This window comes from Stegostoma tigrinum, chromosome 11 (genome assembly GCF_030684315.1).
Source record: "Stegostoma tigrinum isolate sSteTig4 chromosome 11, sSteTig4.hap1, whole genome shotgun sequence".
Classification (NCBI taxonomy): domain Eukaryota; kingdom Metazoa; phylum Chordata; class Chondrichthyes; order Orectolobiformes; family Stegostomatidae; genus Stegostoma; species Stegostoma tigrinum.
Window position 1 is genome coordinate 32,150,469 of NC_081364.1, and position 24,809 is coordinate 32,175,277.

The 24,809-nt window shown below is 40.7% G+C and overlaps 1 protein-coding gene across 7 annotated transcripts in view; it reads right to left on the reverse strand.

The window, feature by feature from the left end:
- Nucleotides 1–24,809, reverse strand: part of LOC125460360 (ERC protein 2) — a 1,111,380-nt gene that overhangs the window by 920,635 nt on the left and 165,936 nt on the right. For all 7 annotated transcript variants that reach the window (XM_059649888.1, XM_059649889.1, XM_059649890.1 and 4 more), the window contains one exon: nt 4,801–4,875. In XM_059649888.1, coding sequence (XP_059505871.1) covers nt 4,801–4,875 — 75 coding nt within the window. The remainder of the gene's footprint in view (nt 1–4,800; nt 4,876–24,809) is intronic.

Genomic DNA, 24,809 nt, shown 5'->3' on the forward strand with positions numbered 1-24,809 from the left:
ACTCAATAAGATTCGTGAGGCCCCTCACAAAGCCCTGCTGACTCCCTTTAATCACGCCATGCTTTCCCAAATAGTCATAAATCCTATCCCTTAGAATTCTTTCCAAAACCTTGCTGACCACAGACGTAAGACTGGTTGGTCTGTAATTTCCAGGGATTTCCCTATTCCCTTTCTTGAAAAGAGGAACAAGCATTTGCCTGCGTCCAATCTTCCGGTATGACTCCCGTGGAGAGTGAGGAAGCAAAGATCTTCGCCAGCGGCTTAGCAACCTCCTTTCTCGCTTCCCGGAGCGACCTAGGATAAATCTGGCCTGGCCCTGGGGACTTATCAATCTTATCAATCATTGATTGGACAGGGTCAGATTATGCAATGAAATTTGGCACAAATTTCATCAAGGGTCTTCAACTTTAATATCTTCTGACATGAACATTCAAGTCTTCAGAGGAGACAACACATCACGGTTGACATGAGCCCAAAATGAAATGATTTTTATCCAGCAATTTTATCAAACTTAAAAAGCTGAATTAAGAACTGCTGCACACAAATGCAAAACAAGCTTAATTAACCACCTCTTCACACGATATTGTTAAAAAAGGTGGTATATTTGAAAAGCAAAGTCTGTCTTTAGGTTAGGCATGCCACAATTAAAAATCAGTACGTAGACATTAACACTGAAGCATCATACAATATTTCATTTACACTGGATTTCTAGAAAACATGCTGCAAATATTTTTACATGTAACAGGAAAACACTGAAGTGGAAAAAAAACTGAAAGGTTAATGAATCTTGATATCAACATGTTGTCTTGAACAAACCTAATGTACGTGTTGTATTCGTTCAGGAGCAAAATATCCCTATTGTGGCAATGTTTACATTCCTGTGCGAGTATTTCCATTGAAGGGAAATAGAAGACACCACCACCCCACACACACCTCATCAAGTTAGCGCACATAACGCCGTATCTTATTCAGTCCAAAATCATGTGATGAGTGCTGTAATAAGTATACCATTAGAAATGCTGCAACATTCAATTTCCATCCAGTAATGGAAGGTGCCTTAAACATTTTACTTCTACATTTTTAAAGTTGCTTATTACTCGCCGCTTTCAGTTTAAACAAGTCAGAGGTGGAAATACTTATTCATCAGTAAATAACTTCACCTTAGGCCTGGTAGAAAAAGCTACTGGTTTCAAGGAAACAAAGACTCTTGCAAGCAAAACATTTCTGTGTAAACCACCAGGGACCCACTGAGTGAAAATCAATTATATTTTGGAAAGAAGTTAAAATATTTGATCTAAATAAAATAATGAAACAAACTATGTGGAACAAACATTTAAAAAGTGAGGTTAATAAGGCTTAAAACAAGTGAAGAAAAATGTTCAACATAAAAGGAAAGAATTTTTTTCCAAGCGCCATAAGTAAAAGAATAGACAAAGGGGTTGGAGAAGATTTGGATAGAAATTAGCCCAACTGGCTGCTGAGGAAAGACAAGGAATGTGCACATCATTCAAAGTTAGAAGCTACAAAGTAACAAAACAGAAACAAAGAAAGAGGAAAAATGCTGCAAGAGGTACATAAGAGCACCAGCACTGATTTGAGTGTGAATAGGACACGTTATACATAAATTTGAGGTAAATGAAAATAAAGAGAACAAGAAAAACGTGCATTGTCATGCATTTTAACTAATACAGAATCACACCGAGTCAAGTGAGTCTGACACAAGGATATAACTGAACTTGCCAACAAACGGGAAGCTCAACTAAATCTAGTCTAATACTAAAAGAGTGACATGGATGAATTCTTATAGGTCTCCAAGTAACCCAACTGTATGCACAGAGACACTTTGGGACACTAGCGTGGTCATTTAGCAGTATCTGCCAACAGTGTTCACAGATTATGAAATTGTACAAGTTATGTTCTTATTGTTTATGAGTTACGTAACACTCCATTCATTGCATGTAGAATGTGTGCCAGAGCTGGAGGGTAGTTAGAAATTGTGGTTAGATGCACAAAAATGTGTTATTAGAAAGGCACTGAATTAATTAACGTTGAAGGATTCATTCCGGATACCATTTCCAGATGATCTAAGAGTCTTTTTACTCGATAAGGAGTACAAGGCACTCAAGCAATTACACGATTATTTTCTGGCAGTTTGAGTGCCAGGAAATATTCCACAGGTGGGAATCAGACGATTCATCTGGCTCACTTAGTTGGTGAATCTGATTGCATGAAGACAGGGCACAGAAATAGCATGACAGAGGTTTGAAGAAATTGCGACAGTTGGGAGATGGTGTTATTTTTCAGTTCCAACCCAAATATAGGCAACCAGCAGTGAAAATCAGATTAGCTTCATAGATACTTCCTTAGCCATTCCATTGACACCTCAGGCCTGCCTGAACTGGATGATTTAATATCAAGCAGCAGTCTACCCACCTGAAACATGAGGTAGGATTTTTAAATACAGGAATCAGCAAGGCCTCAACTGCAATGCTCAGGCATTTAGCAACCTAACTATAACACCTCAAAAGGCAATGTTTCAGCATGCACACAGGATAACCCAAAGAGTACCATTATTTATCTCACGTGGCATGGCCAAAAGGACAGTGGATAGAAAAATCAAGCACATTCAGAGACCCTTGTCTAATTCAACCTCTCTGGTGAACCAGAATTAAAGTCAGCTGATTTCCTACCCTCCCACGACCAGAAACTGCAGCAGCTGCTTACACCTCATTAGCAACTTGTGAATGAAGTACAAGCCTTAAAATAGTTTGGGATTCATGTGCATAAATGTGGCTATTCCCATTACCAAAGTCTCAGGCAGCCGCTATATACATCTCCAGACACACACACAATATATTGAATAGATATTTTTCAAATACGACAGCAAATCCCAAAATCAACTCCTGATTTTACCAAGGGTAGCAGTGCATCTTCAGTAACCAACTGTAACCTTAATATAAAAGCATGCTTGGGCATACATTATGATAGGTATAAGGCAAGCAGAGGCTGATCATTCTATTAATGCAACCAATTGTAGTGTGTGCTAGTGTATAGAAAGTTGTTCAGATTCTGAGTATTATAGGTATCCATAAATGCACCTGTAGTTGAGCTGAGAAATCCCAATTGAATACAAATGAAAGGAGCATGGATTTGAGCAAGTGCAATATTAACAGCTCTATGGGCACACTGAAGGTGCTACAGTCAGATTACACAATAGGACTTAGCTGGGACTAGGAAATGAAGCAGCATTTGAATAGTTTGCCACAACGTTTTTTGTTGGCATGGGGCAAGGCCCCCTGCTTCAACCTTTGGTGGACACGTAGTTGTTGGCCAGCAGTTTAACATGAGAAACAAACTATTGCAGTTCTAAGTACAGTAATGCAAACACGAGTATATAATTCCTTTGGGATTCAAATTGCTACGGAAGCAGGATATTGCCAGTTGAGAGAGACTGGAGGTGGTACAGGTAGCTTGCTGGCTTTTCCAAACTGAATTAGAATGACATAGGTTTACGTTCTATGCATTTAATCCCAGGGGTTTGCCTCCGAAATTTGGCTAGATTATGCATATAAAGGCACACTCTCATTTTTGAGGAACTTGATATTTCCTTTGGGCCCAGCATCGGTGGTCACTTCCACAAGTGAATCTCGTGTTAATCTGCAAAAGCCTGACACTTCCTGAAAGAAGTTTATTGAAAAGGCTAGTTACCCAAGAAGAATGGTTTAATTTTATATATTTACTGCAGTGTTTATTATTTGATAAATTTATCATGTTTTTGTCCTTCAGATTTCAACTTAACTTGTATTTCTTTAAATGTGCAATCCTCTAGTCTCAATTTAATGTTCTGGTGCTTCAAATTCACCATGGTTAATTAATGATTAATCCAGTCAATAAACAGCTTCAAACATGGCAACAATGAGTCATATACTTTAAAAATAATCATTTTTTATTTAAAATGCAGCAACTTTTGGGAATGGTTTTCATTTATAAAAATCAGTAATTTAAAAATCCTAACTCTGTAACATCCAATAATTCAGACAGGAGGGCTCCAACTGTGGGTTGAAGACATAAAGTCTTAAGGAAATTGGTAACAAAGTTCAAAAAAAACAAGAAAACTTACCTGCCAAACACTTCTTCAAAGGGTGATAGATCACTAATTATTATCAGTATTTGACATGATTTCATAAAATCAGAAGATCTTTTTCCCTAAATAAACTTTAATTGAACATTTAACTGATGCTAACTTTCCAATAAAAGGCAGTGATTGTGAATATACATCCTCTTCAATTTCAGGCACAGAACTATAATTTTTATCGCACAAAGTACACATCAAATATCTTAGTTCTTGGCTTTAAATTCTCGTGTTTATTTCACTTTTGATGGTGCTTTTAAATTAATAACCTGAGGAAGTTGGCTGATTGCATAAAAATGCTGCCAAAGCATTAACAATTTATAATTTAAGTTGAGAATTCCAGTTCCTTGAGGATTGCTACCTACACAGCAGAAGTAAAATTCCACATCTAAAATCAGAAAAATGAACAAACAAGCAAACAAACAAACAAACAAGCAAACACCTAAATGCAATACTGAATTGTTTGACAGATGTTACTATTACTTCCTTGTAAACTTTAGGCATACATGTGTCTGCAAAACAAGTTATCTGTTCAAAAGTTGGTTTTAACTAAATATGAAATGTTCAGACTTTTATCAGTTTAAAATTAATAAGCTCACTGCAATGATATGCATTTTCTTTCAACTACAGGTCATTGTGTAGCATGATGTTATCTGAAGTGGCCTTACCTTCATTTCAATAACTGTCTGAAGGGCCTTCGTCTTTGCAGACTCTGGCTGGCTTGGCGTTCTCCTGTGCAGCTCCTGTGGAGGTACACGAAGAAAAGAAACTTGACGACTCATTATGTTACATCTTAAGTTATGGAGCAATATACTCTACAGACAAAAATGAACTTCATAAAACAGGGCAACAGGCAATGAAATGGCCTTTACGCTACAGAATCAGTCCTCAACCTCCCAAGCATACTGCAGTTTCTAGTTTATATTACAGTTATTTCTACTAGCACATGCGCTATGTCAGCTTCTATCAATAATTAATGTCAATTGTGACAGTGACAGCAAGCGAATGCTCAGTCCATTTAATCCAACAGCTCAACTTCTTCACAGTCATTGAACTATACTTCACTGCATTTTCGAAAGATAACTGATGCCTGTTAAACATGACAATATTTAAAACTTCGCCTCAAGTCAAAAAAGCCACAAACAGAAAAACACCTTGTTCTTTCGGAAATTAAGCACTCTGAGAAAAAGGAATTAAAAAGTATGAATTTAATACTGGTCAAGTACACTTTCAAATATTAATTGTATTAGCAGTGCTAACCACTTCAAAATCACACAAATGCCAGTCATCACAAAAATAATCTGTTTGGTTTTGCATTATTTAACAAGTGCACAATGACTGCCAAAATAGTTGTAGCACCATTCTCCTTTTCAGGTAGCAAAGAGGATTATTGTTACCATTTTATAAGAGCCTCCGAGTGAAAATATAAATTACTGCAAAAAGAAGTACGAAAGCAATTTTAGTCTCTAATGAGTTAACATCTTATTTTTCCAACAGTTCTTACATGTAAGAGCTCAGAAATAAAGAAGATGCTAATCAAATTAATGTGACTGCAGACCAGACTTCAACATTGGCTCATGTTTCAACTCATTTGACAGTGCACTAATTGCTTTCAAACTATTGTTCAACACTTTAGCAACATTTGGAGACAATAAGGTGGTCAGATGCTGGAAGCTAGAACCTATAGGTGAGAGGCTGGAAAAACACAGCAGGTCAAACAACATCTGAGGAGCACGTAAGTCAACGTTTTGGGCCAAAACCCATGACTGACCATCATTTGTTCTTTGATTGGCAAGCATTATAGATATGTTAAAATAAAATAAAGATCCATACAGATATGTAAATCTAAATCAAAAACACAAATTGCTGGAGAAACTCAACAGGTCTGGCAGCATCTATACACAAAGAAACAGAGTTAAAAGTTTTAAGTCTAATGAACTTTCTTCAGAACTGATAGTGTCTAGGATAATGCGGTAACTATGCTCATGAAAGGGAGGGGAGGATGGGAGGCCTATTCCTTTCCCCTCCCACCCAACGCCTTGTCATCAGCAAAATTACCACTTTTTCCAAGACACTAATCAGTTCAGGAGAAAGGTCACTAGAATGTAAGTCTGTTCTCTCTCCACAAGTGCTGCCAGATTTGCTGAGTTTCTCTCGCAATTTCTCTTGTTTCAGCATAGATATATTAATTAGGAAGTTGGATAAGCACATAAAGCAGAAAGGAAGAGAAGGCTATGCATCACAGCATTTGATGGAATAGAGTGGACGTAAACTAGTATGGAGGATAAAACACTAGCACAGACCAGGTGGACCAAACAGCCTGTTTCTCTGCTGTAAATTTTATATGATTCTGTGCAACCATAAACCCTATGCATTCAATAAAACTTACTGAAACAGAAATACTTTTATTCCAACAAACAGAAGAATAAATGAAGTGACAACTCTTTGAAGGTCAGTCCAGCCACCACAATAAAATGGTATCTGCCAGTAAACATTCAAAACAAATCAATTGGAACATACATACAATTTCTGTAATCAGTTGTAATAGTTTATAAATGGAGAAAATAAGCAAGCTATAATTTTAAAAGAGATCAAAGCATTCTGTAATAATGTTGTGCAACAAACTCCACTTAAAGCAACAAATGTACCTAACGAGACATTCCAGAGACTGGTGTCTTGTATCACCTTTTATGTGTTAGCTCATCTGTTTTAAATTTAAAGGAAATACATCTGTGAAAGTGTTCAAGAAAAGTTCTCACTACAGCGACTACGACAGCATATTTTCCCAGCAACTCTTGGCATGGATATGTAACAATTGTTCCTGGATGTTCCACAGAGTGAGGTCACCACAGAACTCCACAGCATGTTAATTGCCCCCTTAACTGAAGGAGCACAAGGCAGCTACAAACGTTCCAGACTGGGCTTCCTGAGTGGACTTAAAATTGCAACATAAGAGACATCATTCAAGAACTAATTTAATCTCTGCAAAGCCAATATTCAAATAAAATGAGCTAAAGACAATGAGTCACTGATGTGTTGTGGTGATTTAAGAGCATTCTATTCATTCTGACTTCTTTTACAATTGTCTAGCTTAATTTTCAGATCAAGATTCCATAAATGCACATTGAACTAATGGTCTTATACAAAACTCACTGCAGCCATTGATTCGAAACAAAAAGTCCTGCACTTCGTGTATTAGGATTAATTATCTGAAAATAATGCAAGTTTATGGAGCTTCTAACTTTTTGCATTCTGAAGTAAAGTTGTTTTCTGGTGTTCAATAATTTTGCACTAAATTGGAAGATTCTGTTGAGATCTATCAACAAGCTAAGTCTGTGGTGCATTAACTGTTCAGTCATTGTCAGAAAGTTTTAAATTAGTTGAAATGAGTACACACGATAAAAATGAGTTGTCCTCTTCACTCTTCCCGAATATACAGACCATGAATAGCTCAGAGGGGGCAGAAAACAAACTGTACCCAGGGGTCTAGCATTGCAATTTTTTAAAACTATCTGTTGGGAGTTAAGCAGTAATTCACGTTGGACTCCTTTCCCTAAGGTAACTTGCCAGGTCTTCATTCTGCAAATACCTGTACAGACAAACAGCAACAACATTAAGTCAGTCACACTATTTCCCTCTCCACCTGCTGAGGTTCTCCAGTACCTCGGTTTCCTTTCAGATTTTTAGCATCTACAGCACTTTGCTTTTATTACAGGAAAACATTCAGATGTTCTCAGGAACCATTTTGTAACATTATAGTATTCGTGATTCTAGTCAATTAATTAATAATTACTATCAGCTTTGGTGAGAAACTTAACAGAAATCTTAGATGGTCATGGCAATCTAGACAACCAAATCCACAGGAGATTGATTGGTTGTCATGTCTACCAAAGTACAGTGAAAAGCTTTGTTTACGAGCAGAACAGGCAGATCATAGTAAGCAAGCATGTACAGATCAAAAAGGCTTCAACACATACCGGTTGCATTGCACAGAGTGTGCACTAAGCAAGATCAATATTTGTGAGATCAGACTTTGAGGCTAGACAGCCCATTCATCAGTCTAATAATGGTCCAGAAGCTGTTCCTGAACCTGCTGGTGTGCTCAGGCTTCTGTATCTTCTGTCTGATGGAAGAAATTATACGAAATCACTAACAGAGTGCAATGGGTATTTGACAATGTTGGCCCTCTTTCTGTGGCAGTGAGCCGTGTAAATGCAGTCCATGGACGGAAAGTTGGCTTCCATCATGGTCTGAGTTGGGCACACAACCTTCTGTAGGTTCTCACAGTCCTGGACAGAGCAGTTGCTGTACCAGGCTGTTATGTACCAGACAGTATGTTTTCAAATGCGTACCTATGGAAGCTGGTGAAGGGCCTCATGGATATGCCTGAGGAAGAACAGGCATCGTTGCCAGCAGTTTGATCAGCTTAAGCATTGAGTGGTGGAACTACAGTGCATCAGTGTGGCAGAGTGTTACTGGATAGCATACTTTTCAATACGGTTACCCCACAGCTTAAGGAAATGCTGTCAGAGAGGGAACGAGTGACTAATCAGAAGAACAGTGGCGGGTAGATAATCGTCAGGAAAGCCCCAGATTGCATCTCCCTCCAGAATAGGTTGTGTGCAGAGGAAAGCATCAAGAATGATGGTTTCTCTGGTCAGAGCAGTCACAACCCTGCTGCACAAGTCAGGAGCAGGGAGAAATGGAGAACAATAGTGGTAGCAGATTAAACAGTGAGGGGTACACGGACAGGTGCTTCTGCGGATGTAGACAGGAGTCCAGGATTATGTGTTGTCTTCCTGGGGCCTGAATGTCACCAAAAGGTTGCAGGTCATTCTGAATGAGGCGGGCAAACCATCAGAGATCATGTTTCACATTGGGGCCAACGGCATCGGTAGAAAAGGGAACAAAGTACCGGTACAAAAATTCACAGAGCTAGATAGCAGATTTAAAAGCAGGATCTCAAAAATTGTTAATCCCTGGATTACTCCAGGTACCACACACCAGTCAACAGAGGAATAGCGGATAGATCAGACAAATGTGTGGCTGAAGTGTTGGAGCAGCAGGGAGAGTTTTACTTTCCTGGATCCCTGTGTTTGTTTTCTAGCAAAGGTGTGCCTGTACAATGGGCTAGAATGGGACCAATATCCTGGTAGGGCAGTTTAAGCTAATTTGGCAGGCGAAAGAGATACAAAGTGGAGATACAGTAGGGGTGATGTACACAGTGTATAGAAGAGGAACCAAGTCAGTCTAGAGGTGCTTAATTTAGTTAAGATACGACAGGAGGAAGCAAGGCAAGGATGGATGGCATTTATTCTAACACAAAAAGTCTTAAATGTAAGGCAGTTAAGTTGTGGGTGTTGATTAATATATGGGCACATAATACCATTGCTATCACAGAGACAGGGTCAAGGGAGAGGCAGGACTGGCAGTTCAACATTCTGGGGCACAGAATCTTTGAGCTAGGTAGAATGGGTGTAAAAGGATGTAGTTTTGCAATACTGATCAAGGAGTCAACTTCTGCATAGAGGAGAAAGTATCTTAAACAGTTTCTCAAATGATGCCGTATGGATAGAACTTTAAACTTTAAAAGGCCAATCACTTTGCTGCTCAGTCAAGAAAGATGGAATGCAGATACATGGGCAGATTTCAGAAGTGTGAAAATAATAGGGCTGTAATAGTAGGGGATTTCAACTTCCCTAGTGTTAACAGATACAAAAAAAGGTATGGAAAGATTCAGAGGAGGCGGGATTCTTCAAATGTATCTGGGAGACCGTTCTAAACCAGCACATTGATATTATTTAGGGGGAAAAGCCACTTCCTAAAGCCAGCCAGGTGCTAAGTGTAAAAATAGGAGTACATTTTGGTGCTTAGAGACAAAGACAAAGATGAACTAGAAATAAAAAGGCTCCAGAGGAGGCTGATTTTAATAAAATGAGATCTGACCAAAAGGATCTGGACTGGGGCCAGCTACTTGCTAGAAAATCCACATCAGAGCAGCAGAATTACAGAAGGGTAATAGTAAGAGTGCAAGCACTGTTATCGTGAATGGTGGGTTCAGCAAGAGGAGGGAACCCTCAAATGTCAAGGGATGTACGGGACTGGATTTAAAAAGAAAAGGAAGTTTATGGTAAATACTGAAGACTCAAAACAGCAGGTGCCCTAGGGGAGTATAGAAACTGGCAGGGGTTGCTTAAAATAAAACTAGGGGAGCAAAGAGGTGACATAAAAAGACACTGGCTGGTAACATTAAGGAAAATCAAAAGGCATTTTGTACGCATATCAGGAGCAAGAGAATAACCAGGCCTAAGTAGGGTCCACTACAGTTCCAAGTGGCAGTGTATGTTTGGAGCCAGAAGATATGCCCGAATTTAAAGTAATCTGAATCTCATTTTAGAGACGGATAATATAAGTATGGAGATAAGAGATAGGGACTGTGATGTATTTGAACAAAGAGCTATTAATGGTCTTAGCAAGTGTGAAAGTAGATAAACTCACAGACCCAGGTGACACAGATCTAAGGAAGGAGTCTGAGGGGGATTTGAAGAAAATCGTTTTTCACCAAGACGGTAATGGTTATATGAAATTCACTGCCGGAAAGGGTATGAGATGCGGGAACTCTCATCTATTTAAGAACTATTTGCATGAACACTTGAAATGCCATAGCAGACAAGGCTATGGGCCAAGTGATAGAAAATGGGATTACAATATATGGATGTTTAATGATTTTTGCAGACGTGATTGGCCAGAGGCCTTCTTTCAGTGTTGTAAAAACTCTAAGACTCAGTGTCTGGTAAGACTAACGCATCCCACTGAAAATTATTTTCACTTACATCTTCATTTTTTCCTCTCTGTTTCTATTTCAATCGTAGTTTCCTTGATCATGCAAGATGATAGTGATCTCTCAAACATACCAGTATTGCTCATGATCAACACATCAACAGGTCAACCTAAACAATTCAAATAAGACTGACCAGGGTTTGTTTTTATACACATGGAGCATTTAAGAAAGACTAAGTGAAATAGGAATTGCATCTTTTCATCCAGAAACTGCAGTAAATAGCACTGCTGTCTTTCAGCAAAGATTTGGAAAGAAAACAGGCCCAATTCTCCCTTCAAAAACAAGATATAAATTCCACAAGAGAGAATTATTTTGGCGGTACAACTTCCAAGGGTACTTGTTCCATTTCTAAAATCCACAATTTCTCATCCCTAATTGCCTTCAAGGTGGAATAGGCTACCTCATGAACTGCTACAGTCCAGTGGACTTCCCATCGTGTAAACTAATATTACTAATGTCATTGAGGAAATGTAGCAACTAACAAATAGGTCAATGAGATAACACTTTAAAAAGAAGTTCCTGGTAGTTATCAGTTGATAACCAATGGCCAGGACATTAGGGAGGACTTTTTTGTCCTTCTCAAATAATACGACGGAATCTTTTACCTGCACTTCAGGGGCAAGACAGAGCTAAGATCTAGCCTCGTGAAGTGACATAGAACATCTCCAAAACTGGCATTCGCTTGCACTTGAGTCTCACTAGGCATTTTCTGCTCAAATCTCTTGAGAGGGACTTCAACACAAAATATTCCAGCTCAAAAGATGAGTGAGCTACTAGCTTCTGATCGCGGATGATAGACGCAGTGCTTTATTCCTTTCTATAAAAGCTTGTTTTTGAAGTACAGCATATCATTTTTTTGATTTCATATGCATATAAAAACCTAGCAATTAAGAAAATCCAAAGTATGTGAAGAATTAGGAATGTAAATTAAGAAAAAGTACGAAGTCACTGTCTTAATATCACCATCTCCATTAACATTTTAGGTGCGGTGCTGTGGCGAAACATTAAAATCAGATCATGAACCTAAGGGATCACCACATGCAAAAATCACTACAGCTTAATAAAAATTATTGTAGTAATTATTACAATTGTTCTGTTACAACCAACTGTTCTTCCAACTATTACAAACCAGGTATTTCTGATCCTACCATAAATATTAAAATCAATAATCTATTGATAGGCCATGAGGGAACTGCATTATAATGTCAGAAATCTTTTCTACAAAAAGTAATATTCAAGTATCTGAAAGCACAAGAAGATTTACGATTTTTTTTAAAATTGACATACACCCATGGCTCCCAAATCATTCTGGTTACACACCACTACTCATTTACAAACAAACATTCTGCACACCCCTACAGGCAGTTTCTTTTCTTAAAATTATCCCTTCAAGGATAACATTTCACAAATTATTATAATTACAGTTTACAGGTACATGCATCTCTAATAATGGTTTTACTTTCCACTGAGCTTCTTCTCTTCCCAGTACCATTCCTACTACCCAGTCACTCAATACTTCTGAAACCACAGAGCTACACACACTATTGTACCTTCATTAAACATCTTCACCAAAGTGATGGTTTGAGACAATAGGGCCAAAATAGCCCAGTAGTGTCCTGATCCCAGAGTCAGGAGTTGCTTCTACCAGTCAGACAGCTGTCACATCACTGCTGTGTCAGAAAGAGAAAGGCAGCTAGCACAAGATGTCAACACAAGAGCAAGGCCTTGAGAGAGAAAGCACGGGGTGGGGGGGCAGAGAGCATTCAAGGGGTGGAGTGGGGGCAGAGAGAGCGCTGTATGGGAGAAAATTAGTAAAATGAGACTGATGTCACAAGTTTAGAGAGGGAGATGCATGGGAAGGGAGACGCAGTGAGCAAGAGTAGGGAGAAAGATGGGGACAGACAGGGGGCAGAGACAGATAGGCAGACAGAAAGAAAAAGAGAAAGAGGGACAGGTAGACAAGGAGACAAAGACAGAGATCACACTTGTCAGAGAACAGAAGGCAAAGGGAACTGAAATATTATAGACGAGATATATCCAAAGTAAATGCTAATCTTGACTTCAAACTTCCAGTAATCAACAAATGAGGCAAACAGATGACGTGCTAGTGAGTTTTACTTGAATGAGTCCCTAAAACACAAATTATTCAGCTTCAATTAGTCCAGTTTTCTCAAAAATGTTTCAAGGTCACCACTGGCACCACAGCCTGTGGGCCATCTCATGAACATAATGTTTATTCTCAGCACAGCATTAATATATATACCTGGCAGACTTCCAGATCCAGTGCATGGTAGAATGTCTCAATTGCAACCAGTTCGGAACATCTTAATTGCTAATTCTGAAGATAGATCATCAGGATTTCATTGACAGTATCCGTAATCACCGAAAAGAAAACTTCCTTACCATATTCCCAAACATAATTCAGAAGCTGTTTAACTAATCAAGCAACAGTTTATAAAGTATTCTTTTATAAATATTTAATATGAAAATGTAAATGCCCTGACAGAACTACAAACGAATCGAGTTTGAAATCCACATCATTAATAGGTCAAAACAAAACAAAAACAAAAACGACACATTACGGATCTTACATTGTTGATTTTGTAAACTTCATGGACACTAAAGCATAAACAAGGTAAGAGTTCTCTTGCAAGTTAGCCTGATGTACATATTTTACAATAAACTGCTACTGAGACTTCAAATGTTTTCAAACATTTGTCACTTTTTCTATGCCATACGAAATGCATACAACTATCATAAAATATTGTGTTTCCCTATCTTTTTGCACACAACTATGTTGTGCTAATATACAATTATGGTCAATTTATATACAAGTTCTTGCAAGTCCTCAACCAAACAAATCCACGTAATAATTACCAAGATTCCACTGACATTACGGACAAGTCAGTACTGTCATTAAGCTGACAATCCAACAAAGGCAAACCATAGGCTGCTTTGTGACTGGGAAACTTAACTCTCAGATAGAAGATGCTCCTGTCCATTAACAGCTTATCATTGCTCATCAGGATAAGATCATCCAATGCCCCCTCATTTACTTCATTAAAGTGTCAAGATATGCTACAAAGATCCAAAGTGTAACAGACAGAAACTATATACTGAAAGGTTTATGAACATTCAGTCTCTGAAGCCTTAGTAAACTCGTGGTAAAACAAAAATGCTTTGTCCTGCACTTCTGTTGCTGACCTTTGGCTCAAAGGTTATTTTAAGTGTCCACAACCCCACCGATATAGTAAATGTAACTCCTGCCTCATCAAGCTCTCAAAAGGATGAAATAATTACTTGAGTCAATCCACAGCCAGCACTCAACACAGTGATTAATGTTTCAGTAGGCATTTTAACTGTTATATCTGAAATGTACTGTTCAATAGAACTCTTTTAGAGTAAACACATTATGGAAATAATTTACTCTAGCATTTCCTACTGTAAAGAACACAACTACAGGTTTTAAGAATTAACACATTACATAGCTTGAAAGCAGAAATTTTGGTTGAGTGAAATAAACAAAACTCGACATCTTTAGCAGCTCTAAAAAAAATTCCAAAAAGTGAGGACAGAGAATGGTCAGCAGGAAGGAAGTAACAGTAGATTAAAGTCTGTATTTGAATCGTTGGAGAAGGAAGAAATAGGGCCATGACACCCCTCCTGACAGGGGCTGAACGTGCAGAGGAACAGCACATCCATGGTACAGAAGTGGCGGCTAGTGCCAGCAAGCTGGAAAATTTGAAACTGACAAAGCATCAGGAAAACAAAACAAAAAAAAAACCGAGGATGTACATGGGAAGGGACTGGATAACGAGAGATTGGGAAGCTGTTGTAGAGACCCGAGAGACCCTTTGTTTCCACACTGTAGGAATTCTGAGTGTTTTCCACCCAGACCCACCCCGTAACCCTGCATTTCACAGAACTAGAAAGAGAAAGAGAAAGAGACCATAGACATTGCAGAATTCGGCCATTCAGTCCATCAAGTCTGCTCCACCATTTGATCCTGGCAGATAAGTCTCTCTGACCTATTCTCCTGATTTTTTTTTTATTTAACCCCTTGATTCCCTTACTAATCAAGAACCTATGACTGTCTTAAATACTATCAGTGACTTGGCCTCCACAGCCTTCTGCAGCAATGAGTTCCACAGATTCACCTCCCACAGGTTGAAGTAATTCCTCCTCATCTCATTTTTCAAGGTTTACCCCTTCACTCTGAGGCTATGGTCTCAAGTCCTAGGCTATCCTGCTAGTGGAAGCATCTTCAGGGAGATCATGGAAACAATCATTTGATGTTTGATGGTGGGGTCATGTTCCAGAGCTGGCACTCAGTCTTTGCAAAGTAAAGCTCAATAAACCAGAAAACAATAGCGCTGAGCTTGTCAGCAGATTTGGATTACAAAGGCAGGGTTGGGTCCAAGAGCATGAAGAGCAGTAAGTTCCAAGGGAGACAGGTTGGAATGGGTGACGGGCGGGAGCAGAGAAATTAAGGTGACCAATGGTCATGTTGAAGAAATTCTGCTCCTCACTCCAACAGGATTTCCATTTGAATCTTTCTTCTTGTTCTCTTAATGAATTCTTGTTATTAGCTTTCAACTTGCACTTATTCCTCACCTGGAACTGCTCCGCAGCATTTCCATATAAATCATATTTGCACAGCTTGTTGCTTAAGTTCTGCCCTAACTTTGGCCAAGTTGACCTCTTCTCTACAGAAATGAAACCAGAGATCTGGAGAAAACAAAAATCAGCAAGTTAGAAGACACAAGTTGCTGAAAGAATAAGCAGGCAAAGAGCTCTTTTCCCTGGGACAAAGGAGACTGGGAGAAATTGGGTTGGAGGTCTTGAAAATTCTGAGAAGATTCATTAGGTTCGAGAGAGACAAACTGTTTCCACATAAATGAAATACAGCTCTCAATACATCACTGAATTCATGAATTCTTCACAAGGGAAGTGGCAAAATGTATACAACAGGTCAACGGGACATGGAGGCAGGCTGAGAAGAAGCAAGAAGAGTGTGAGGGATCTTTCCGGATATGAAAGGCAAACAGTAGTTTGGCCAAATGGAATCTATAATTTTGAAGTAGGCTATGTAATTTGAGGTAACTTAATCCAAAAAAGGCCTTCAATATTTTCAACACTGAATGTGGCTTTTGTTCAGACTACAAATTGAAATGTGGGTGTGTTAATTTCCCCTCGCGAGCAGCATCAAATTTTGCGGTACTCTTAAAACTGAAAAGATTCACTGCCTCTCTCAACCACAGGATTGAATTATAGATATCAGCTCAGTGGAATATATGTGCCACAGTGAAACAGCAGGCCACCCACAGAGCACTTAACCCTCTCCCTCCACAGACTTGAGACTTACACTGTCACATGTCATGACTCCCGGATAAAATGGCAAGGCTGTTGGTTGTACTGAACTTGAGAGATATCCGAGACACTTATTTATGGGCCTTTGCAAGTCAGGCACATGGCAGTACCCCTTCATGTTTACAGTGAAACCACGGCACGAAAAACTCTTGTTAGCACATAGGCTATCAGTTTTCCTGCGTGTCACAGCTACTGAAATCCTTGTTTACAACGTAAATTGTGAGTGGCTCAATCAGTAGAATGCTACAAACAAAATTACAGTTCTATTTTGTCATCCACTGGGGTGTTTCTTCTGTTCCTCCCCCGCAGTTGCTCCAGTAACTGCCGATTCTTGTGATCCTTCAGAGGAAGTAGTAATAGTACAAGAATTAAACTGTATTTACAAAGGAACTCATCACATCTCTGCGTCTCAAAGTGCTTTGTGACAGATGAATATGACGCACATTCAAGCTGCGACAGAAATATCTGATTTCAACACACACTGTACAACCAAAAGCACCGTAGTAATCGTCCAAAGATCCTTAAATTCTGGAAAAGTTCCAGAGGATTGGAAAACTGTCAATGAAACAGCTTTATAGAAAGGGAAGCAGATAAAAGTAAACAAACTGTAAATCAATTAGCCTATGGCCAGTTATTGGGAAAATATTACAGACTATTATGCAGGATGTAATAAAGAACACGTAGAAATATATAACATAAGCAAGCAGAGTCAGCATGGCTTCAGGAAGAAGAAACTATAACTGACAAATTTACTAGAAATCTTTGAGGTGGTAACAAGCAGGATAGATAACAGGGAAGCACTGAATGTAACGTATTTGGATTTTCAAAAGGCTTTTGATAAAATGTATCACATAGATGTTCGGCCATTTAACAAGCTAAGATCCTATGGTGTTGGAGGTAATAGATTAACATGGATAGAGGACTGGCTAACAAACAGAAGAGTTGGGATATGGGAGTCATTTTCAGGATGGCAATCTGCAAATGAGTGGAGCACCGCAGGGATCTGTACTAGAACCACAATTATTTACAATATATATGCATGACCTGGATAACGAGCATGACTATACTATAGCCAAGTTTGTGGATGACAAAAAGAAAATAGATAGGAAGGATAGCACAGAAGGTCTGTAAAGGGCTATTGACTGGTTAAGCAAATGGGCAATAAAATCGGCAAATGGAATATAATGTGAGAAAGTGAGAGGTTATGCACTTGGGTGGGAAGAATAGAGGGACTGAATGTTACTTAAATGAAAAAAACACTACAGAAAGATACTGAACAGAAGGATTTGGAGTCCTTGTCCATAAATCACAATAAAACTAGCATCCAAGTTCAGCGGATAATAGGAAGGCAAATAAATATTGGCCTTTATTTCAAAGGGAATGGAGTGTATAAGTACCAAAACTATATGAGGCACTAAGGCCACAGCTGGAACACTGAACAGTTTTGAGTCTAAGTAAAGGCAAAGGTTTGGGAGACAGCTATGGAGGGACTGTCTTGAGGATGGATCGAGTAGGCTGGTCCTGCGCTCATTGGAAAGCGGAAGAGTGACAGATGACTTTATTGAAATATGTAAGATTTTTTAGTGAATTGATATGGGAGATGTGGAAAGGTTGTTTCCCCTAACGGGAGAGTCTAGGGCCAGACAGCATGCTCTCAGTACAACGGGTGGCATATTTAAGACAGAGATGAGGAGGAATTTTTTTCTCTCAGACAGTAGTGAATATGTGGAATTCTTCACCACAGAAGATTCTCAAGATTGTATCAGTAAGTATATTCAAGGCTGAAAAAAAGATGAATTTTGTATTTAAATAAGTAAGGCAATCAAGGGTTATAGGTAAGAAAGCAGGAAAGTGGAGTTATCAGATCAGCTGTGATCTCATTGAATGGCAGAGCAGATTCAATGGGCTGAATGGACTACTTCTGCTCCTTCATTTTATGGCCTTAAATGAAGGACAAGATAATCTGTTTTTGATAGCACTGGTTGAAGAAATAATAGTAACCATCTCAGAATGTTTTGAAGACAGGGCTGTGTGATTTCACGCATCCATCTTAGCAGAATACATTTGTTTAGCGTTTCCTCAGAAAATCAACAACTCTGACAATATGTATCAGAGATAATGGGAACTGCAGATGCTGGAGAATCCAAGATAATAAAATGTGAGGCTAGATGATCACAGCAGGCCAAGCAGCATCTCAGGAGCACAAAAGCTGACGTTTCGGGCCTAGACCCTTCATCAGAGGGATGGGTCTAGGCCCGAAACGTCAGCTTTTGTGCTCCTGAGATGCTGCTTGGCCTGCTGTGTTCATCCAGCCTCACATTTTATTAACTCTGACAATATATCATGCTCACAGTATTTAACAAATTGTTAGCCTGGATTATTTGCTGAGACCTTTTTTGCGAGGTTCAAATCCACAGTCTATATAATCTGCCAAGCTGACAACCAAGACAATAATTTACTCCAGCATCCCACTGCCTCCTCATTGGAGTGATGCAATGGCCAGTAACAGGGTATTCTACCATGGGAGTATAACACATAGCAGTCTCACTGGCATTAAGTGGATTTAACAAGATTGCTACCATCGAGTCTGAAGGTTTTGCATTCAATCCAGACATTTAAGTACATGTTGGAATCATAGAACCATGACAGTGTGGAAACAGGCCATTCAGGCAATGAGTTCACACCAACCCCCTGGAGAGCATCGCAAACAGAGCCACACTCACCTCCATCCTATCCCTGTAACCCTACATTCCCCAGACCTAATCCTCCTAGCCTGCTTATCCTCAGACTCGATGGGCACGTTAACATAGCTATTCCACCTCTGATGAAGGGTCTAGGCCCGAAACGTCAGCTTTTGTGCTCCTGAGATGCTGCTGGGCCTGCTGTGTTCATCCAGCCTCACATTTTATTATCTTGGATTCTCCAGCATCTGCAGTTCCCATTATCACTATTCCACCTAACTTGAACATCTTTGGACTGAGACAAAACCAGAACACCCAGAAGAAACCCATGCAGACATGGGGAGAATGTGCAAACTCTACATGTATAGTCAACCGAGGGTGGAATTGAACCTGGGTCCCTAGTACTGTGAGGGAGCAGTACTAACCATTGAGTCAGTGTAGTACTGAGGGACAGCTGTCCCTCAATTTCAGACACCAAAGGATTTCTCCATTAGAGCAAGTGGCAGTAAAGCACATTGGAATATCAGAAAGCCACAAAAGGTGTGTGTGTTTCAGAGGCACAATGGTGCTTAAATGTACACATATGCCAATATCCTAAGCTGTCATTTACTTTCAGGAATAGGACCCAATCTGTGGAAGCTCAGTCTGATGTAGGCAGGTATACAGTGCTTAGGTATCCAAACTTCTGCAACAAAAAAAAATGAGGCTACACGTCCCACATGATGAACTACGGAAGCTGGCTAGCTTGGAGCTTTTACATTACAAGTTTTTTAGATTAGCTGTTCAAAGTCTCATGCATCTGCAGTTCATAATATAACAAAACAGAGCAATGCTCAAAAGTGCAAGGGAAATCACCCTCATTAGATCCCAAAACACCTGGTGGTCACTGCGTAAAGCACCGGCCACACACTGCAGAGACAGAATCCATGAGGATTGGCACCTCCAAACATAGATCCTGTCTGCCTCATGCTGCTCCTGTTCCTCTAATCACAAGTTCCCTCTCCCCTATCTCTACAAAAGAATCTCTGATTAGGGGAATTGAAGGACCTACTGTCCCAGAACCAGTTCCATTACACTACTGATGAGCTCTTCTTGAGGAGACATTACAAAAGAGAAGGGTATCTCTGTTGCTCATGAGACCTTGAGAAGCTGTCACTTACTCAGCCTTGCAAAGTGAGGGCACCTCAGTGTTGGACCTGTTACTTGACGAAAGGTGCACTAGCAGGCCTAGCTCCTAACTGGAGATATGGTCGCTTGGTAAAACAAAGTAGCAGATGGCAAGGAGAGTTTCTTTATAATTTGGAGATAGGGATAGAATATGTCCTGAGTGAATGCCCCAGAAATTTATGCCAAAGTCTTCTGACCTGGTCTGCATTTTAGTGCAAATAAACTAAGTCCGAAGACAGGGAGTGGGAGCAGATGAGACGAAACCTCAACCATTTCCCAATGATCAAAGTATGACCAATCAATGGAGAATATTCCCTGCACCCACCCCCGATTCTCACCAGTTTTACTTTTACGTTTACTAGAAGGCTGGTCATTCACACCTCGTTTCTGGAACACAAAATTTTGTCCATGTATGGATAAAAATTGTCATGAGGTTTAAAACTGTGGTCCTAAAAATTACAGCGTCAATGAGCTGTTTATGTGAGAGTGACTAAGTGCCGCTCAACGGCACAGTTCTAGACATTTTGCTGAAGATGTTGGCTACATGGGACAGTTATTGAGCAGTTCTGATGAGTCACTGGACTCGAAACATTAGCTCTGCTCTCTTCCCACGGATGCTTCCAGATTTGCTGAGTTTCTCCAACAATTTTTGGTTTTGCTTCAGTATCTAATCTATTCATTTCATGGGATGTGGACGTAGTTGGCTGGCCAGCATTTCTTGCCCATCCCTAGATGCCCTTGAGAAGATGGTAGTGAGCTGCCTTCTTGAACTGCCACAGTCCTCCTGCTGTGGATTGAACGACAATGCCATTAAAGAGAGGGAAATCTAAGATTTGGACCCAGCAACAGCGAAGGAATGGCGATATATTTCCAAGTCAGGATGGTGAGTGGGTTGGAGGGGAACTTGGAGGTAGTGGTGTTCTCATATCTCCTGTCCTTGTCCTTCTAGATGCAAGTGGTTGTGGGTTTGGAAGGTGCTGTCTGAGGATCTTTGGTGAATATTTGCAGTGCATCTTGTGGATAGTACATGCTGCTGCTACTGAGGGTCACTGGTGGAGGGACTGAATGCTTTTAGATGTAGTGCCAATCAAGCAGGCTGCCTTGTCCCGGATGGTGTCAAGCTTCTTGAGTGTTGTTGGGGCTGCACTCATTCAGGCAAATTGTGGAGTATCCCATCACACTCCTGACTTGTGCCTTGTGGTTAGGCTCTCAGGAATCAGGAGTTGAGTTACTCTCTGCAGTATTCCTAGCTTCTGGCCTACTCTTGTAGCCACTCTGTTTATGTGGCGAGTCCTGTTGAGTCACCATTGAATAGCAAGCGGTTGTGGTTAGATTGTCACTTACTGGTGACGGTCAAAGCCTGGCGTTTGTGTGGCACAAATGTCACTTGCCACTTGTCAGCCCAAGCCTGGATATTGTCCAGATCTTGTTGCATGTGAACATGGACTGCTTCAGTATCTGAGGAGTCACAAATGGTGCTGAACATTGTGTAATAATCAGTGAACATCCCAAGCTCTGACCTTATTTTTTTAAATTCTATTTTATTGCAGATGGCGGAAATGTCAGAGGATGATGCCAAATTCGTTCTCACCGTCAACAACTTCTCTTTCAATTCCTCCCACTTCCAACAGACAAAGGGGGAGGCCATGGGCATCCGCATGAGCCCAAGGTGGTGGGGTCGGATTGCAGATGGCAGAAATGTCGGAGGATGATGCGGTGGATTTGGGGGAAGGTCATTGATGAAGCAGCTGAAGATGGCTGGGCCTAGGACACTACCCTGGAGAAACTGCTGCAGAGATGTCCTGGAGCTAAGATGATTGACCTCCAACAACCACGACCATCTTCCGATGCGTCAGGTATGACTCCAATCAATGGAGCGTTTGCCCCCTGATACCTATTGATTCCAGTTTTGCTCGGGCTCCTTGACGCCACACTCAGTCAAATGCAGCCTTGATATCAAAGACTGTCACTCTCACCGCACTGCTGGAATTCAGCTTTTTTGTCCACGTTTGAACCAAGGCTGGAATGAGGTCAGGAGCCGAGTGGCCCTGACAGAACCCAAAGTAGGCACCGCTGAGCAGGTTACTTCTGAGAAGTGCTGCTTGATAGCACTGGTGATGCCAACTTCCATCACTTTACTGACAATCAAGAGAAGACTGATGGAGCAGGAATTAGGGTTGGAATTGTCCTGCTTTTTACGTACAGGACATACTTGGGCAATTTTCCACATTGTCAGGTAGATACCAGCGTTGTAACTGTACTGGAACAGCTTGGCTAGGGGAGCGACAAGTTCTAGAGCACAAGTCTTCAGAACTATTGTCAGAATGTTGTCAGGGCCGGTAGCCTTCACAGTATCCAGTGCCTCCAACTCTTGAAATCACGTGGAATGAACTGAACTGGCTGAAGACCGGTATCTATAATGCTGGAGCCCACTGGAGGAGACCAAGATGGATTCTCCACTTGGTGCTTCTGGCTGAAAATTGCTGCAAATGCTTCAGCCTTATCTTTTGTACTAATGTGTTGGGCTCTTCCATCATTGAGAATGGGGATATTTGTGGAACCTCCTCCTCCAGTGAGTTGTTTAACTGTCCACCACCATTCAACAGTGGATATGGCAGGACTGCAGAGCTTAGATCGGATCCGTTGGTTGTGGGATCGCTTAGCTCTGTCTATCACTTGCTGCTTTCACTGCTTGGCATGCAAGTAGTCCTGTTTGGTGGCTTCACCAGGTTGACACCTCATCTTCAGGTATGCCTGGTGCTGCTCCTGGCATGCCCTCCTGCACTCTTCATTGAACCAAGGTTGATCCCCTGGCTTGATGGTAATGGTTGAGTGGGGGATATGCCAGGCCATGAGTACAACTCTGCTGTTGTTGATGGTCCACAGCGCTTCATGGATGCCCAGTCCAGTTGCTGGATCGGTGCAAAATCTGTCCCATTTCACATGGTGATAATGCCACATAACACGATGGAGATTGTTCTCCATGTGAAGGCAGGTCTTTGTCTCCACAAGGACTGTGCAACGGTCAATCTTACCGAAACTGTCACGGACAGATGCAACTGCAGCTGGCAGATTGGTAAGGATGAGGTCAAGTATATTTTTCCCTCTTGTTGGTTCCCTCACCACCTGCTGCAGACCCAGTCTAGCAGCTATGTCCTTTAGGACTCTATCAATTCAATCAGTAGTACTGCTGCTGAGCCACACTTGGTGGTGGACAATGAAACCCCCCACACCCAGAGTACATTTTGTGCCCTTGTCATCCTTCGTGCTTCCTCCAAGTGTTGTTCAACATGGGGGAGTACTGATTCATCAGCTGAGGGAGGAAATGTGGTAAATCAGCAAGAGGTTACCTTGCCCATGTTTAACTTGAAGCCATGAGATTTCATGGCATCCAGCATCAATGCGGAGGACTCCTAAAGCAACTCCCTCCCAACTGTCTCCCACTGTACCGCCCCGCATGCTGCGTCCGTCCTGCCAGTAGGGCATATCCAGGAAGTGTGATGGTGATGTCTGGGACATTGTTTGTAAGGTATAATTTTATGACTATGACTATGTCAAGCTGTTGCTTGGCTAGTTTGTGAGACAGCTCTCCCAATTTTGGCACTAACCTCCAGATGTTAGCGAGGAGGAGTGTGCATGGTCGACAGGACTATTTCTGCTGTTGTCTTTTCCGGTGCCTAGGTCGATGCCCAGTGATCTGTCCTGTTTTGTTTCTTTGAGTCTTGGTAGCGATTGGTACAACCGAGTGGCTTGCTAGGCCATTTCAGAGGGCAGCTGAGAGTCAACCACATTGCTGTGGGTCTGCAGTCACATGTAGGCCAGACCAGGTGAGGGCGGCAGATTTCCTACCCTGAAGGACATTAGTGAACCAGATAGGTTTTTCCAACAATAAGCAACGATTTGACTGCGCTGTGTGGTCAGGGCATACAAGGGTGACTTATTGGGTACATTTCAGTATTATAGCCATTGTCTGGACTTGTAGTCTTTATTATACGCACTGCACTCAGCTAATCCCAAATATTACGGTGAATTAACTGAATTAGCTAAAGGCCTACATCTGTGGTACTAGAGACCTGAGGACGTAAACAAGACGATGCTTGGCCTGCTGTGTTCATCCAGCCTCACATTTTATTATCGATGTATCAACTTGCCTCTTTGAGCTGAAGATAGTAAAAGCTTCAAGAGTTTGGGACTATCTGCATGCAGGCTCTCTCTCATTGAGGTTGGGCATGTTCACAGAGTTACCAGTACCTGTTAGTTGTCCTTGGCCTTCTAGATGCCAAGAGAAAGAAAAGCTCCAAAGGACAGACTCACATTTTGTGGTTACTAAAAAAGCTACAAGCTACATCAATCTTGAAGAAAAAGGCTATAACTAGGTGGCAGGTTAGATGATTAAACGTAATATGAAAAGAACAGCAAAAAACTACCGAAATATAGATAAGGATGGAAAAATTAGAGTACGAGAGGAAGTTAGTGTCATACAAAAGAGATACTAAGAGTTTACTTTATTACTTAACAAGATAAGAGAGCTTTACGCCTATAGAAAGTGAATAATTCCAAGGAATTACCGGTTTACCAAATTAGTACATTTAATTAACAAGTACAGAGAATGCTGGGA